Here is a 13,139-nt window from a genome sequence, read left to right on the forward strand (position 1 = left end):
ATATTTACACTAAGTTATACTAGCATCCAGAGATAGGCCTACAACACGTGAAAAAAGCATACACTTGCTCCAGTAGCAGTCATAAATGTCTTCAGTGTTGCAAATCAATTTAACACTATGAAATGCCTAAAATGTATAATTAATAAATTAAATGGAATACCTTGAGATGATAGTGTGTCATCATTCAGGAAACAAAACCAAGTACCTCACACATCGTTTACAAACTGACGTCGTTTAAATGATGCTGCTGCTCTCTGCTGCCCTCTGGTGGATTAATATCGACGTCTTTCGAGAAAAGTCATTGCAGTGTTATTTTTATTGTTAGAAAGACTACGATTACCCACATGTAGTACAGCAGAGCCGTAGCGAGCCGTAGCCAGGGGGGTTCGTGTGGTTCGAAAAACCCACCTCCGCTGATAGAAAGTATAGTATGGTCCCAAACAAGAGCTCATTTGTCTTATTTCGACTGCTATGCCATTGTAATGTAAGAAAATAACCCATCAAAGAAGGCTTCCAATGAATCCAAGCACTTAGTTTTCAAGAGTCCAGCTGTGCAAGAAAACACAACATGACGAAAGTGAAGTCATCTTTCACTACAAGTAGGCATCTTTAATCTGAATCTTAGACATTATTCTTAAAAAATAAAAAAAAATATTATATATATATATATATATATATATATATATATATATATATATATATATGTTTTAAAGCACTTAAAGCAGCCCATGTTAAAGTGAGTTTTAATACTAATTAGGTCAATTTTGTTATCCATAAACCTTCAAAACTTTAAGCTCTACATTATTAATATTATTGTTTTAGTTTTATTTTTTTTATCATTAAGAAGGCCAAATTCTGACAAGAAAGTTAAATGTGCGGGCCAGTTTGTAGTTTTCCTATTAAATGACAATAGGCTACTGTTTTTTTTTTTTTTTTTTAAACTTAAACTTCTTTTCTTTTTATAATACATTATTTTAAAAATTTTTATTTAAAATAAGTAATTTTTATATTTTTCATTCTATATATTAAGCAAATGTATTTGGTACCTCAAACAGTGTGATTATGATAACCATCCAGCAACCAAATCCAGCTAAAAATTGTGTCACGTAAATACAGTATTTAAATCTCATTATTAAATTTAAAATAAGATGAATAGTTTCAACAACCTCCCTTTTCATTTAGCTGAATATCCTTTTAATTCACTCATTTTCATGCCACTGATATTTGCAACCCAAATATGACCTGACAGCAAAGTCCCATGAGCCTCGGCTTCTTTTGTTTAACAGAAAACACACCTGCTGAGTGTTACTCAACCTCTGGCCTTAGAAATTCATACATATCTGCTTATGTATCTTGCGACACATTAGTAAATTGTCACATCTAGCTTTCCCACTTTTTAAATAATGTAGTCTGAATTTAGAGAATCTAGACAATTATTTTTTACTATTAATTGTTAAAACTTATACTCAGACCATTTTTAGATGGTCAAAGAGAAACTAATACAACAAGATACTAACATATTTGGTCCCCCAACTAGCTTAAGGCCCCTGTAACTCAATATAAATGCGTGGCATAATCAATCCAGTAACGCTTAACTCTGAACTTTGCTTGTCTTTGCTGAGACATCATTTGAAACAATCTTTGCATAATTTAACATCTATCAAGGGTGACACGGTGGCTCAGTGGTTAGCACGGTCACTCACAGCAAGAAGGTTGCTGGTTTGAGTATCAGCTGGTTCAGTTGGTATTTCTGTGCAGAGTTTGGATGTTCTCCCCATGTTTGCGTGGGTTTCCCCCACAGTCAGGTATAGGTGAATTGAATAAACTAAATTTGCTATAGTGCATGTGTGTGAACGAGAGTGCATGGGTGCTTACCAGTACTGGGTTGCAGCAGGAAGGGCATCAGCTGCGTAAAGCATATGCTGGATAAGTTGGCGATTGATTCCACAATGGTGACCCCTGATAAATAAAGGGACTAAGCTGAAGGAAAATTAATGAATGAACATCCAACATGCCATTACTTTACAACATGACTTTTGTTTTGTTTTGAAGAAACACAAAGACTTCAATATCAATAAACTTTTAATAAATAGTTTTTCAATTAGTTCCTAATATTTACAGCCGGTTCACCATTCACATATACGGTTTCTATTCTTTTAGAGCACATTTTAGGCACAAATTAATTGGCTTTTTTTCAGAGGCAAACACCAGATTTCTTTGCAAGTTAGTGGCTAGTGGAGAGGAGTGAATCTGCAGGTACAAAACATTGAAGAGAACCATTGCTTCAGTTCCTTAATAAGATATTCAACAGAAAAAAATCCATTCAAGTTTGGTCATACAGATGAATGCAAAAACATGAAAGAAATCCTTCACTCCATTTTAAGTAAGATTTTCAAAGAACGGAAATGGTCCGAAATGTTAGCTTAAAACCAATTCACAATGACTAAGCCTGTGAAACATCTTGTAAATTTGTCCTGAAAACAGTAATAAAAAAAAAAGTATACAAATAGCAGGAACTGAAATACAGAAATGAATAAAAACGCACACACACACACAGACAGACAGACAGACAGAGACACAGACAGAAATAAAGTCATAGGTATGGCACCTAAAACCAAATAAACAGATTGGTTTAAAAAAACAAAAAAACAAAAGCAATCTGAATGCACTTGAGGTTTTTTCTGGAAAATGAAGCTTTCATTTTGAGAGATCTGATAAAAGTACTCAAAGTTTGTCTCACCAGAAAGAAAGAAAAAAGCACCGCAAATAGAAATCGGCCACAGAATCAGGGGAGGTCTAAAATAACAACGACGTGCCGGAAAAAGCTCAGCTCTAATAGAAATACCACGTTGAGAGACTAGCATAATACCACAGAACTTTGTAACCTTGTACATCCTACAATATAGCAGCATGTGTGATATTAATCGACTGGATCTAGCGGAGCTCATCCAATCACCGTTCCGCCTACGTCAGTGCTCGCGGTAAATATGACAACTAATGCGCACCGTCAGTAAACTCGTAATCCTGCAAGCCTGTCATATGGTGGCAGTATTGACGTTCACAGGGAGCTCCGACTGCGATGAAAGCAAACCAAATATGCGCAGGCTCTTAAAAAGAGCGATACGATTGACCCTTCTCAGAGCGACGTCGTCATCTGGGTTTGGTGATTGCGATAAAAAGTCCCCTAAAGGCAACTTTATCTCCCCCTGTACGCATTTTGACACAATGTAAATGTAGAGAAGGTACAAGTGATTTGATCAAAAACATGACAGATCTGCGTGAATTGATGCAGATGACCTTCTTTCTTGTCTTTTCTTGATTGCTTTTCCTCAAAAAAACAAAACAAAAGGGACACGTTCTTCTCCAGAAGTGCCTTTCGATCAGTTAAGTACAAAACCAAGAGGAACCAGTAAGAAAGCAGCACATCAAAAGTTAGCCTGTCACGTCACGACAGACATGTTCCCTATTATTACAGTTACCAGGTCTTTGGGACAAGGAACATTTACATTGTTGAAAATCTGAAAGGGAGAAAAAACAAAACTATGTAACAGTAAAAATGAGGAAAACCTTCACCAAGTCCGTCATCACAAGGGCGTCTGCTTGAATTCTCCTCACTTGTGCAAGACAAGATGTCCTTCGCTCCTCTTCCTGTTCCTCAGGGCCAAGGTTCAGCTCCCGGTTGGCCCAGTTCCGCACTTGTAAAGTGTGCTTTGGCTCCTGCGGCTCATGTTATTGAGCTGCGGGGGGAACAGGACAGGGTGTGTAAGAAGGTGTGAGGGGTTTGGGGTGGGTGCCCGTCCCCCCTCATCAGTGTGGTTATACGCTGCTGTCCTCCAGTAAAGGCTCCTTGCCCTCGCATGGTCCGCCTTGAGAGCTGTGTGAGTGACTCTGTGCGCCGTTGTTGTGCTTCTTGTAGCTGCCGGGCCGCAGGTTGAGGCCGTTGTGCTCTGGGATGAAAAGGGCCACCAGCAGAGACAGCAGCACCGAACAGGCCCCGAACAGGAACGGAGGGCCGGGGATGATGGCACTCTGAGGAGCAGACACTGAGATGTTTGTATATGTGGTGTGAAAGGGCAAAAGATGCACAATGGACCCTTTTCACATTTCTGGGTTTCTCATTAGTGGAAGTCATCATAGTTAGGTAAACTTAGAGCACAGTGAATGGGAGAGTAGAACAAATAGTATTTTTTTTTCATAATCCTATTTTGTGTAATAATAATAATAAAAACAGTAATAAAACTCCACGAGTTTTCAAGACTTAGAGAAAAAAGAAAAATAAAATAGTGTGAGACGGCAGCCAGAAGAGTGAACATCAAATTTACTGTCCCGCCTATTGACACTGCATTTAAAACGCCTCATACAAGCAAGTAATTCGTTTTTTGCAATTTGATGCATCGATTATAAAATACATATATAAATGCATATAAATGTGCATAGGTTTAAAAAAATAAAACCTAAATATTAAAAACTTAAGGATTTAAATGTTGATGTCTCATAATGACTTGATGACTATATCGTAACAGTCTTGTGAAAAGGGTCAATATTGGATTTTAAACAAATTTTCACCGATAAGTGAAGCTGCGTCCGAAATCGCCTACTACTCGTGTAGGTACTACATTTGAATTCACTACACAACTGTTAGAAAAGTACATTCTATATAGTATGAATGAAAGTAAAATGAATGTACTGCATCTGCCATTCATCATTATCATGTGACCTACCCTGTAAGTTCATTCATTTCACTCCCATTCATGAATTCGCTCACGTGGCATCATGGGATCACGTAGCCTCCATCGAATGCACGCTAAAGAAACTCACCAGTAGCAGCAGGGTACTTCTCGCCTACACCTTTTCGAATATTGTGAACATACTACTCTGTCCACATATTGTTTTTAACATACTATATGGTATAGAAGATTGGGATATTCTGTATATGGTATGGAAGCACCGCGTGTATTTCTTTTGTTTCTGTTTCGGGGAAAGTGATACTTTGCCCTAGCAGGCAAAAAAACGAACAAGCGAATGTACAAACATACAAACGAGCGAACGAATGAGCAAACCTTTATATTTATTTTTTTATAATCAGTAATTGTTGACACAAACATGAAGGTCTGAAAGTAAAGGGACAGTTTAACCAAAAATGAAAATTTCGTCATCATTTACTAACCCTTTAATTGTTTCAAACCGGTTGACTTTTCTGTGGTTGAAAAAACTTTTTGTTTTTTGAAGAAAGCTGGAAACCGGCAAACTTTCTTTTCCATAGTATATATTTTTTTGTATTTTAAATCCATTGTTTTACATAGTGGGCATTGGGACTTGAAGAGGCTGCTGCTCATGCTAGACTAGTGACTGTCAGTAAACACAGCTAAATAACTCCATTAACATGAACTTCAATCACAATACAGGCAAATATTCATTAATATACAAAGAATGATCTGTTGACCTGATCTTATTTTTAGCACTCCTAACTGCATGACATTCCTCACCTCATCTGTGGGATTGGCCATGTTGGGTTTGACACCCTTTTCTGGACTCTCTGCAGGGTCCATTTCACTGAGCTCCACGTGAAACAGGTAGAAGACGAAGCCATAGAGCGCTGGACCGAGACCATTGCACAGTCCTCTGATTCCTGTGATCATCCCCTGAACCACACCTGACCCAGACACAGAGACATATGCTTTTTTGCCATCATATATTGACAAGGGTAAACATTACTACTTAATATTATCATTTTTTAATAACCATCATTTAAAAGTTTTTTTGGGGTAAAAACTTTTATTCAGAAAGGATTCTTTAAACGGATTAAAAATGACAGCAAATAATTGTTACAAAAAGTTTTGTTTTTTACATCCATTTAAGATCTATTTAATTTTTTATTAGAAAAACTGTAATTGCAAAAAATTATAAAACAGAATCACAAGCACAGCTCTTTTCAATATGCATCACGATATATTTTTAAACATTATTAAAACATATACAAATACACAGATTTTTAAAAATTATTTCCCAACATTTTTATTTTGCTGTATTGCTGGTAATAAACATTCAAAAACATCTTACAGGCGTGAAACTGGACAGTAGTGTATGCATTTAAAATTATTTTAATGTAATATATATTAGCAGATAATCATTTCTGATTGCTTAGAAACAGCCGATGATCAATGAGGATTACATCCTGTCAATCAAAAGAGGGCAATAAGGCACTATATTCATGTGTGTGTAAAAGCGGTGTCTCTTGTGTAAAATAACTCTGAATTGGGCAACATTGGTAACAACAGCTGTTTAGAAGCTCAACAAATATTGTGAAGTTAAAACTGCTAAATCTCAACACAACTGATCTGACTTTGCACCTTAAGTGTCGAGGACATTTAGGGGTTTGTAAAAGCAATAAACGTTCAGTAGTTGTAATATAAATCAACTTTCTAAAATGGAATCAAGCTTTTATTTGCAAACATTTCAAAATTCCTGTATTCATTTATAAACGGTACAAAAGGCAGAAGCAGCAAAACGATCTGCATTGCCAGATGTCACTAGATAATCTACTACCATGTCTGCTGAGAAATTTAATATCAGTTCATCAATAATTATATGCAACTATAATTAATACAAACTGATATTAATTATTTAATGTTCATAAATATTCTACTATAAGCCAGAACATGAAAATAATGAATCTACTCAGAATTAAATCAATTAATTAATTCTTAATCAGTGACTATCAGAATTCAGAGCACTGCACCACTAATAACAATAATAATAATAATAATAATTATTATTACTATTATCAGGGCATGGCATGAACTCTTCTTAATCACCTGCCACTGTGGCTAGTAGTTTTCCAACATTACTAGGCATCACCATTATCAATAGCAACAATGTTGTTGTTTGGAATATATACTTTATGTGTATAAATATGACTTTGACATGATAAAATTACTTGATTTAGATTGTGTTTTCCACATGCCTCCTCATTTCACTTTTTGTGTGTTGTGTATGAGCTTGCTCAATAAGCATGAGCAAATGGGTCATAGATTCATAGTGTTGTATTACAATTAGTATTTATTTCGCTTGACTTTTCAGAGCTCAAAATAAAGGTTTTACGAAATTTATCTCTGACCACACCAAACATAAATAATTATTTCTTAGCCACAAATTTTAAATGTGTCAAAATAAGCAAAATATAGCTGTATACTACGCTTTTTATGTGACAAAACATTTCTTAAAAAAACAATTGACATTTAAAAAATAATTATTGTCATGTATCTACAATATGCACAGGAATCTGTTCTGGCTAAAGGTGCACAAGAATCAATTTTTGTCCAGTCTATTTCAAAGGAAACCGATCATACCAGTTGTGTTTTCAGGCACGGTTCATTTGCACAAGTAAACGGGAGCAGGCATGCTTTTTAACATCACATCACCTCTGCACTCGAGTGATAATACTCATTTGGTACTCATCTTCTTTCTTTTGCTCGCGCAAACGATTATTTGTGTTAATCGTGCTGCTTCTCGATTTTAAGATGACATTTTGGCATATTGGGCCATATTTATTATTGAACCCTGCTTTTATAATATAAAAAGTTATTTTCAACCAGCCAAAGTGGCTATTAGAGGTGGCTGTCTAACCCACCACTGCTGAAATCTAACCGCATTTGGCAAGCTGGTGGTTGTTAATATCAAGCCCTGATTATTATTATTATTATTATTATTATTACTGAACAGCTTATGAAGGTCAGCCTGTCATTGTTCTGTTAATAATGACTATTTGACTTTACAATATCCTGCTTACATAATGGCTATCAAATCTAAAAAAATAGATAGATATTAAAATCAAAGTCAAACGGGTATTTTTTATATGCAAGAAGACAACTGAATAATACATTGGATATTAAATGCTTTGTTGCAATGAATCAAAATATTCCAGGACTTTTTGTAGGAACATAATCAGACGGGAGTTTTGTTTGTTGCCAATGTTACTGTAGTGTGACTTTGTGTGTGTGTGTATGTGTGTGTGTCTTACCTTGCTGATCAGGGTCTGCGTTGCGGGACACAATGGCACTGATTGCTGGGAAGGTGATGCTGGACATGGCAGCAACGGCACCAGCAGCCCACATCATCCTTAAATACACAATTTTCACCACAGCTTTAACTGTATTCTGCAGTTTTGACTTCCTATGGCTTTACAAACAATCTGCTTCAGTTTACGTGGATGTGTAACTGGTTTCAAGAACATGTGCTGATCCAAAACACACAAACCGCAGAGGTCATGTTTACTTGTCTGTTTGAAATCCAGCCAAGAGACACAGACAGATAACTTGATGCATGTAATGCCATGACAAAACAGGTCATGTAAGCAGGACAAACTATTATTAATCAATGTTTCAGGAAAGTATAAAGCTGTAAAACGTCTTATTCAAGCACTTTAAGACGAAACACAACAGTCAAATTAGTTTCTTATCAACAAACCAGTAACACAATAACACAAAATTTTGTTCATTCTGAAGTCTTTTTTATCTGCTAGAAAATTTTCAGTTAAATTAGGTAATTTCTCATGCCCATTTGCTGATCTCACTTCTGGCCTCCCTCAAGGCTCAGTCGTATTATATTTTTTCATTATATATGCTTCTGCTAGGGGCCATTCTAGGAACTCATGAGGTGTCTTTCCATTTTTATGCTGATGACACCCGGATTTACTTGCCTATAAAGAGAAATTACCCTCTCGCTCTTAGTACCTTACCAAGATGCATAGATGAGATTAGAATTTGGCTATCCCACAATTATTTAACATTAAATGATGATAAAACAGAGATGATTGTCTTCAGCCCTAATGATAACATTCAGGCCACATGCCTAGATCTGGGCTGCTTATCTACCTTCAGATCCCCCCGTGCGCGAAATCTTGGTGTAATTCTTGAGGAGTCATTAAAACTAAACAAACAGATCAGTTCGGTTATTGGCTCCAGTTTTTTTCAACTCCGCTTGCTGTCTAAAGTCAAACATTTCTTAAATCCCACCATACTAGAGACTGCTGTCCACACTTTTATTACATCACAGTTAGACTACTGCAACGCACCTTACTGTGGCTTTTCAAAATCTCACATTTCTCACTCTCAGTTGGTCCAAAATGCTGCTCCCAGATTTATTCGTAATAGCAGGAAATAGGACCACATTACTCCTCATCTAAGGGGCCTTCTTTGGCTGCTCATCCAAATCAGAATTGATTTTGAAGAGCTTTTACTGGTACATAAATCCCCATTTACTGGTATATACTCTAGCCCTAACCCAACTCTCAGAGCTGTTGCACTTTTACACTCCTGTAAGATCTCTTAGATTAAGTGATCAAAATCTTCTCAGTTCCTCAGTCCAGACTGAAATGTAGAGGGGGCAGAGCTGTCTCTGTGGGGGGTCCTCAGTTATGGAACACCTTGCCCCTTGAAATTAAATGGCTACATCTCTATTGGTTTTAAATCTCTCTTAAAAACGTACCCATTTAGCATGTGTTTAAATATTATTTTTATAGTCCTTTCTACTGCTATATTTCTTAATTTTTTCAGTCGTTTCTCTTGTCTTAATTTTAAGTTTTTTAATTTGTCTTTTTATTTTACGTTGTCTTATGTACAGCACTTTGGTCATTTTTGTGATGGTTTTTAAATGTGCACTATAAATAAATTAACCTGAAATTGAAGTCTAATTTTAAAGTAAACATCCAGCAAAAACTCTCACTCCAGTTCATGCCTGTCAAAATCAATTACAATGCATATTTTTGAAACCCGTTTCTAAACCTCAACTTCACCCAATGTTCAGATGTTTGTGCTAGAAAAAGTATGCATGTACAGGGCTGATAGTGGAAAAAATTCCTGAGCCTGAACTTTTTTTCCTTGCCCCTGAGGTGAGTAGGGGTGGGGGTACTATGTATGCAACGCACTTTTAACACATAACTTGTGGGCCCCTGGGCCCAAATATATTTACAGCCTATGTGTAACCCTGATCATCATTATTGTCAAGTGGCTCTTTTTAGACACATGCCAGTAATGTCAGTGACACATGCCAGTGTCAGTGATCTTGTGACATGTGCCAGTAGGTGTCAGTATAAGCACGTTATAAGCACATTAATCTTATAAGTCTCTTTGCTTTAATATTTAAAAATCATTAGGCAAATGACACCTGTTATCTTACATGCATATATGTTATGAGTTTTCAACATGCATTTTATTATAACTTTTTATAGGATATTATTTAAAATACCTTAAAATGAAAATAAGTTAAATAATAAAATAAATGAATGAATTAAAAACATAGAGAAGTCCATATTGTAGGGAACAAAGGAACTGCCAGGATGCAATAGTATACAGTACAACAGATAAGTGTAACCCCTCCCATAAGCATGCCACAATAAATTTGACTGACATGTACTGTCAAATGACTATATTACGTACGGAAGTATGACTACGAATACATAAAATAAATGCGTTTAAATTAAAACATCGTGGAGTAGCTCAGCAAATAAACTAACTTGCGACGCGATAAATTAGGTTAAATGTCGCTTAATGATTAAATATAGTTTTGCTCGTGTTAATTAATGTCATAAGCTTCGCCGGGTGACGATGTCACTGCAGTGACATGCAGCGCGACACTCTGAGTGACACAGGTCACTACACATGCCACTAGCGAGTGACACATGACAGTGGAAAAACGGACGTGCCACCGGAAGTGTCACTACACTCAGTGGCATGTGCCAGTGTCATCTGTACGTCAGATGTCGTGTCACTCCATGTTAAAACTGCTACTGTGAATCCGCGTTCAAGCGCACACAATAGGCTAAAACTCGCCCCAAGCACCGGCAAAAACAAATAACAATGAATGTATCGAGGAAAGAGTAAGGACATATCTTAATTATTTATGAATAAACTTATTCTGAGTCAGTGTCGCAAAGATCCTGACTGATTTCCTCTTGGACTCGCCTTTAGAAATTCATCTTTACGGATTACATGAAGGGGTTTTTTCGTTTTCGATTTGTTTTATTTCGTTAAGTAATAATTTAAAGCTTTCTATAAATATATTTATTATGTCTGGGAGGCATATACATTTTGCTTCATTTTGTTAAGCGCTCCTGTTCAAAAACCAGACGACAGAAAGCGCATAATTTTGGTTTTCTTTATTTTATAAAAACGCTGTAACGTTCTTTGATGTATTACTCGTACTTTGTGAGCAAAAATGACGGATAACTTTAAATTGCTCCCACTAAAAAAACGCAAGTGATTACTCTGGCGCCTCGATGTCCTGCAAGCTTTTTATAAGCAAACTATGCGCCTAATAGCACACATTCTTTAACGTTTAAGCTACCATTGTTTTATACTTGAACTGTTTTATATCTTTTATTTTAGGCAAGTCGTGATGATCTGAGAAGGCAAACTGATCAAACAGACAACGATGGTCTTCCGCTGGGCGCTGTTCGTTAAAAAAACTTATTTTTAACGAATAAAAATGCTCCAAACGTTTTTCTAAATAAGCCGAATAAAAAACGAAACTAAATATAAACACTTTGCCATTAGGCTACATACAAAACTGACCTCTTTCATAGCTGAAACACTAAGTTGTTTAAGGAGAAGGGGGAAATATATTTTTGTCCCGTCTATTTCTTCACCGTTATTTCGAGAATAAACCCAGTGTAAATATGCAGATGTCATTCCCAAAACATATCAGCGTATATGTGCCGAAAACGAAAGTTTCATACAAATTCTGAATGGATTATAGCCTGGAAAGTGCAAAGCACGCTCCTCTTATTATCACTAAAAAGCGTCACTAATCTTAGTTCATATAGATCTCACAAAGATCCGTTAAAATTTATAAAGCTCTCTAAATTACACAATTAATCAGTAGCAGTGAGTGAATTCTGTGAATCTAGAGAAATGACAGATCAATATCCGTGAACCTGATTTTTTTTTCCCCGCAGCCACAGTACGCCGGAAATCCGGCGTAGTGCCGGAACGCTATCACCCCTGCATGTATAATTAAATGATGCCACAGTTCCAAACGTAAACATTACATTAAGAATTGCAATTGTATTGCATGTTTTCTAAAACATTATGTGATCAATTAGGGAAATAACTATTAATTAACTTATTTTACCCTGATCCCCTGCAGTCTCTTGCCTTGAAGGGATTAAAACCCCACAATATGAATAATTTCCTCAACAATCATATCAGAGACTGTGAACTGAAAAGCCTCATGTCTAATGAAGAGTCTGCTGCCCTCTGCTGGGCTTCTAGATGATGAACTCACCAGGGCTGAGAGCCAAAGCCATACCAGGCCAGCTGTAGGATCTGAAAGCCGAGGCCTAACAGGATAGTGTTCTTATTCCCTATGGAGCGCATCAGGATCCCCAGGACAACCGTCTGCACACAGAGATGAATCATTACAACCAAATGATGACCGGTTTTCTTTTACAACCCAAAGCCTGAAGCACAGTGAGTAAATTAGCAAGAATGAACACATGCTGTGCTGCTCCGAGGCATGCCGTACAAACTTACAATGCAAGAAAAGAGACTGGAAACAAACCTGAGCCAAGATGGACAGGATTCCCACAACTGCAATGAACGCAGCAACTGTTTCTGATGTAAATCCAATGACCTGGGAATTCAAAACAAAAGAGAAGGATTATAATAGTTTTTTTATAGTTAAATAAAACCAAAAACACATGTTTATTTGTAATAAATTAAATATTAACTGAAAAGTTTGATAATATTTCTTGTTTTCCTCTAGCTGTATTTAAGAAATACTCAACTCTTTTTTTTTGAAAATAGTCTGGCAGGAGCACTTTTAGCTCAGCTTAGCGTAGATCATTAACAATAACATAGCACCTGTCCTTTCACTTTACATCAGTCTTAGTACACAATATAACTACAAAAGTGTCAAGGTTTAAATTGGAAAAGTATTGAAACCATTTGGCCATTTTTGAATAAGATGCTAATGGTCTATTCAGGTTCAATGATCTATACTAAGCTAATCTAATCCCGATAATCAGCAGAATAGACTCAAACCTAACTTCCTTACTCAAGGGGAAGTGTAAAATGAGGAAGTGTGAAATTTAATTTTCATTAAAAGTAAAGTTTTCCTTAAAAAAGAAAACAGATGTGAAA

General features: G+C 36.3%; 2 protein-coding genes across 7 annotated transcripts in view; both read right to left on the reverse strand.

Moving 5' to 3' along the window:
* insra (insulin receptor a) overlaps positions 1–518 on the reverse strand; it is a 105,492-nt gene extending 104,974 nt beyond the window's left edge. For 2 of the 4 annotated variants that reach the window (XM_073911792.1, XM_073911788.1), the window contains exon 1: positions 206–518. In XM_073911792.1, the coding sequence (XP_073767893.1) occupies positions 206–214 (9 nt within the window). In that variant the 5' untranslated portion in view covers positions 215–518. Of the gene's footprint in view, positions 1–160 lie in introns of all 4 variants that reach the window. The other 2 variants (XM_073911789.1, XM_073911783.1) reach the window with 2 other exon arrangements.
* A 1,546-nt stretch (positions 519–2,064) lies between these two features.
* Positions 2,065–13,139, reverse strand: part of mfsd14a2 (major facilitator superfamily domain containing 14A2) — a 28,131-nt gene continuing 17,056 nt past the window's right edge. Inside the window, exons 8-12 of one of the 3 annotated variants that reach the window (XR_012385008.1) lie at positions 12,559–12,630; positions 11,998–12,395; positions 8,021–9,813; positions 5,487–5,653; positions 2,065–4,029 (exon numbers count right to left, since the gene is read on the reverse strand). Coding sequence is in view for 1 of the 3 variants with exons in the window: in NM_199584.1 (NP_955878.1) it covers positions 3,817–4,029; positions 5,487–5,653; positions 8,021–8,118; positions 12,283–12,395; positions 12,559–12,630 (663 nt within the window). In the remaining 2 variants the exon portion in view is untranslated. 3 annotated transcript variants of the gene reach the window in all.

The sequence above is a fragment of the Danio rerio genome, chromosome 2 (genome assembly GCF_049306965.1).
Source record: "Danio rerio strain Tuebingen ecotype United States chromosome 2, GRCz12tu, whole genome shotgun sequence".
Classification (NCBI taxonomy): Eukaryota; Metazoa; Chordata; class Actinopteri; order Cypriniformes; family Danionidae; genus Danio; species Danio rerio.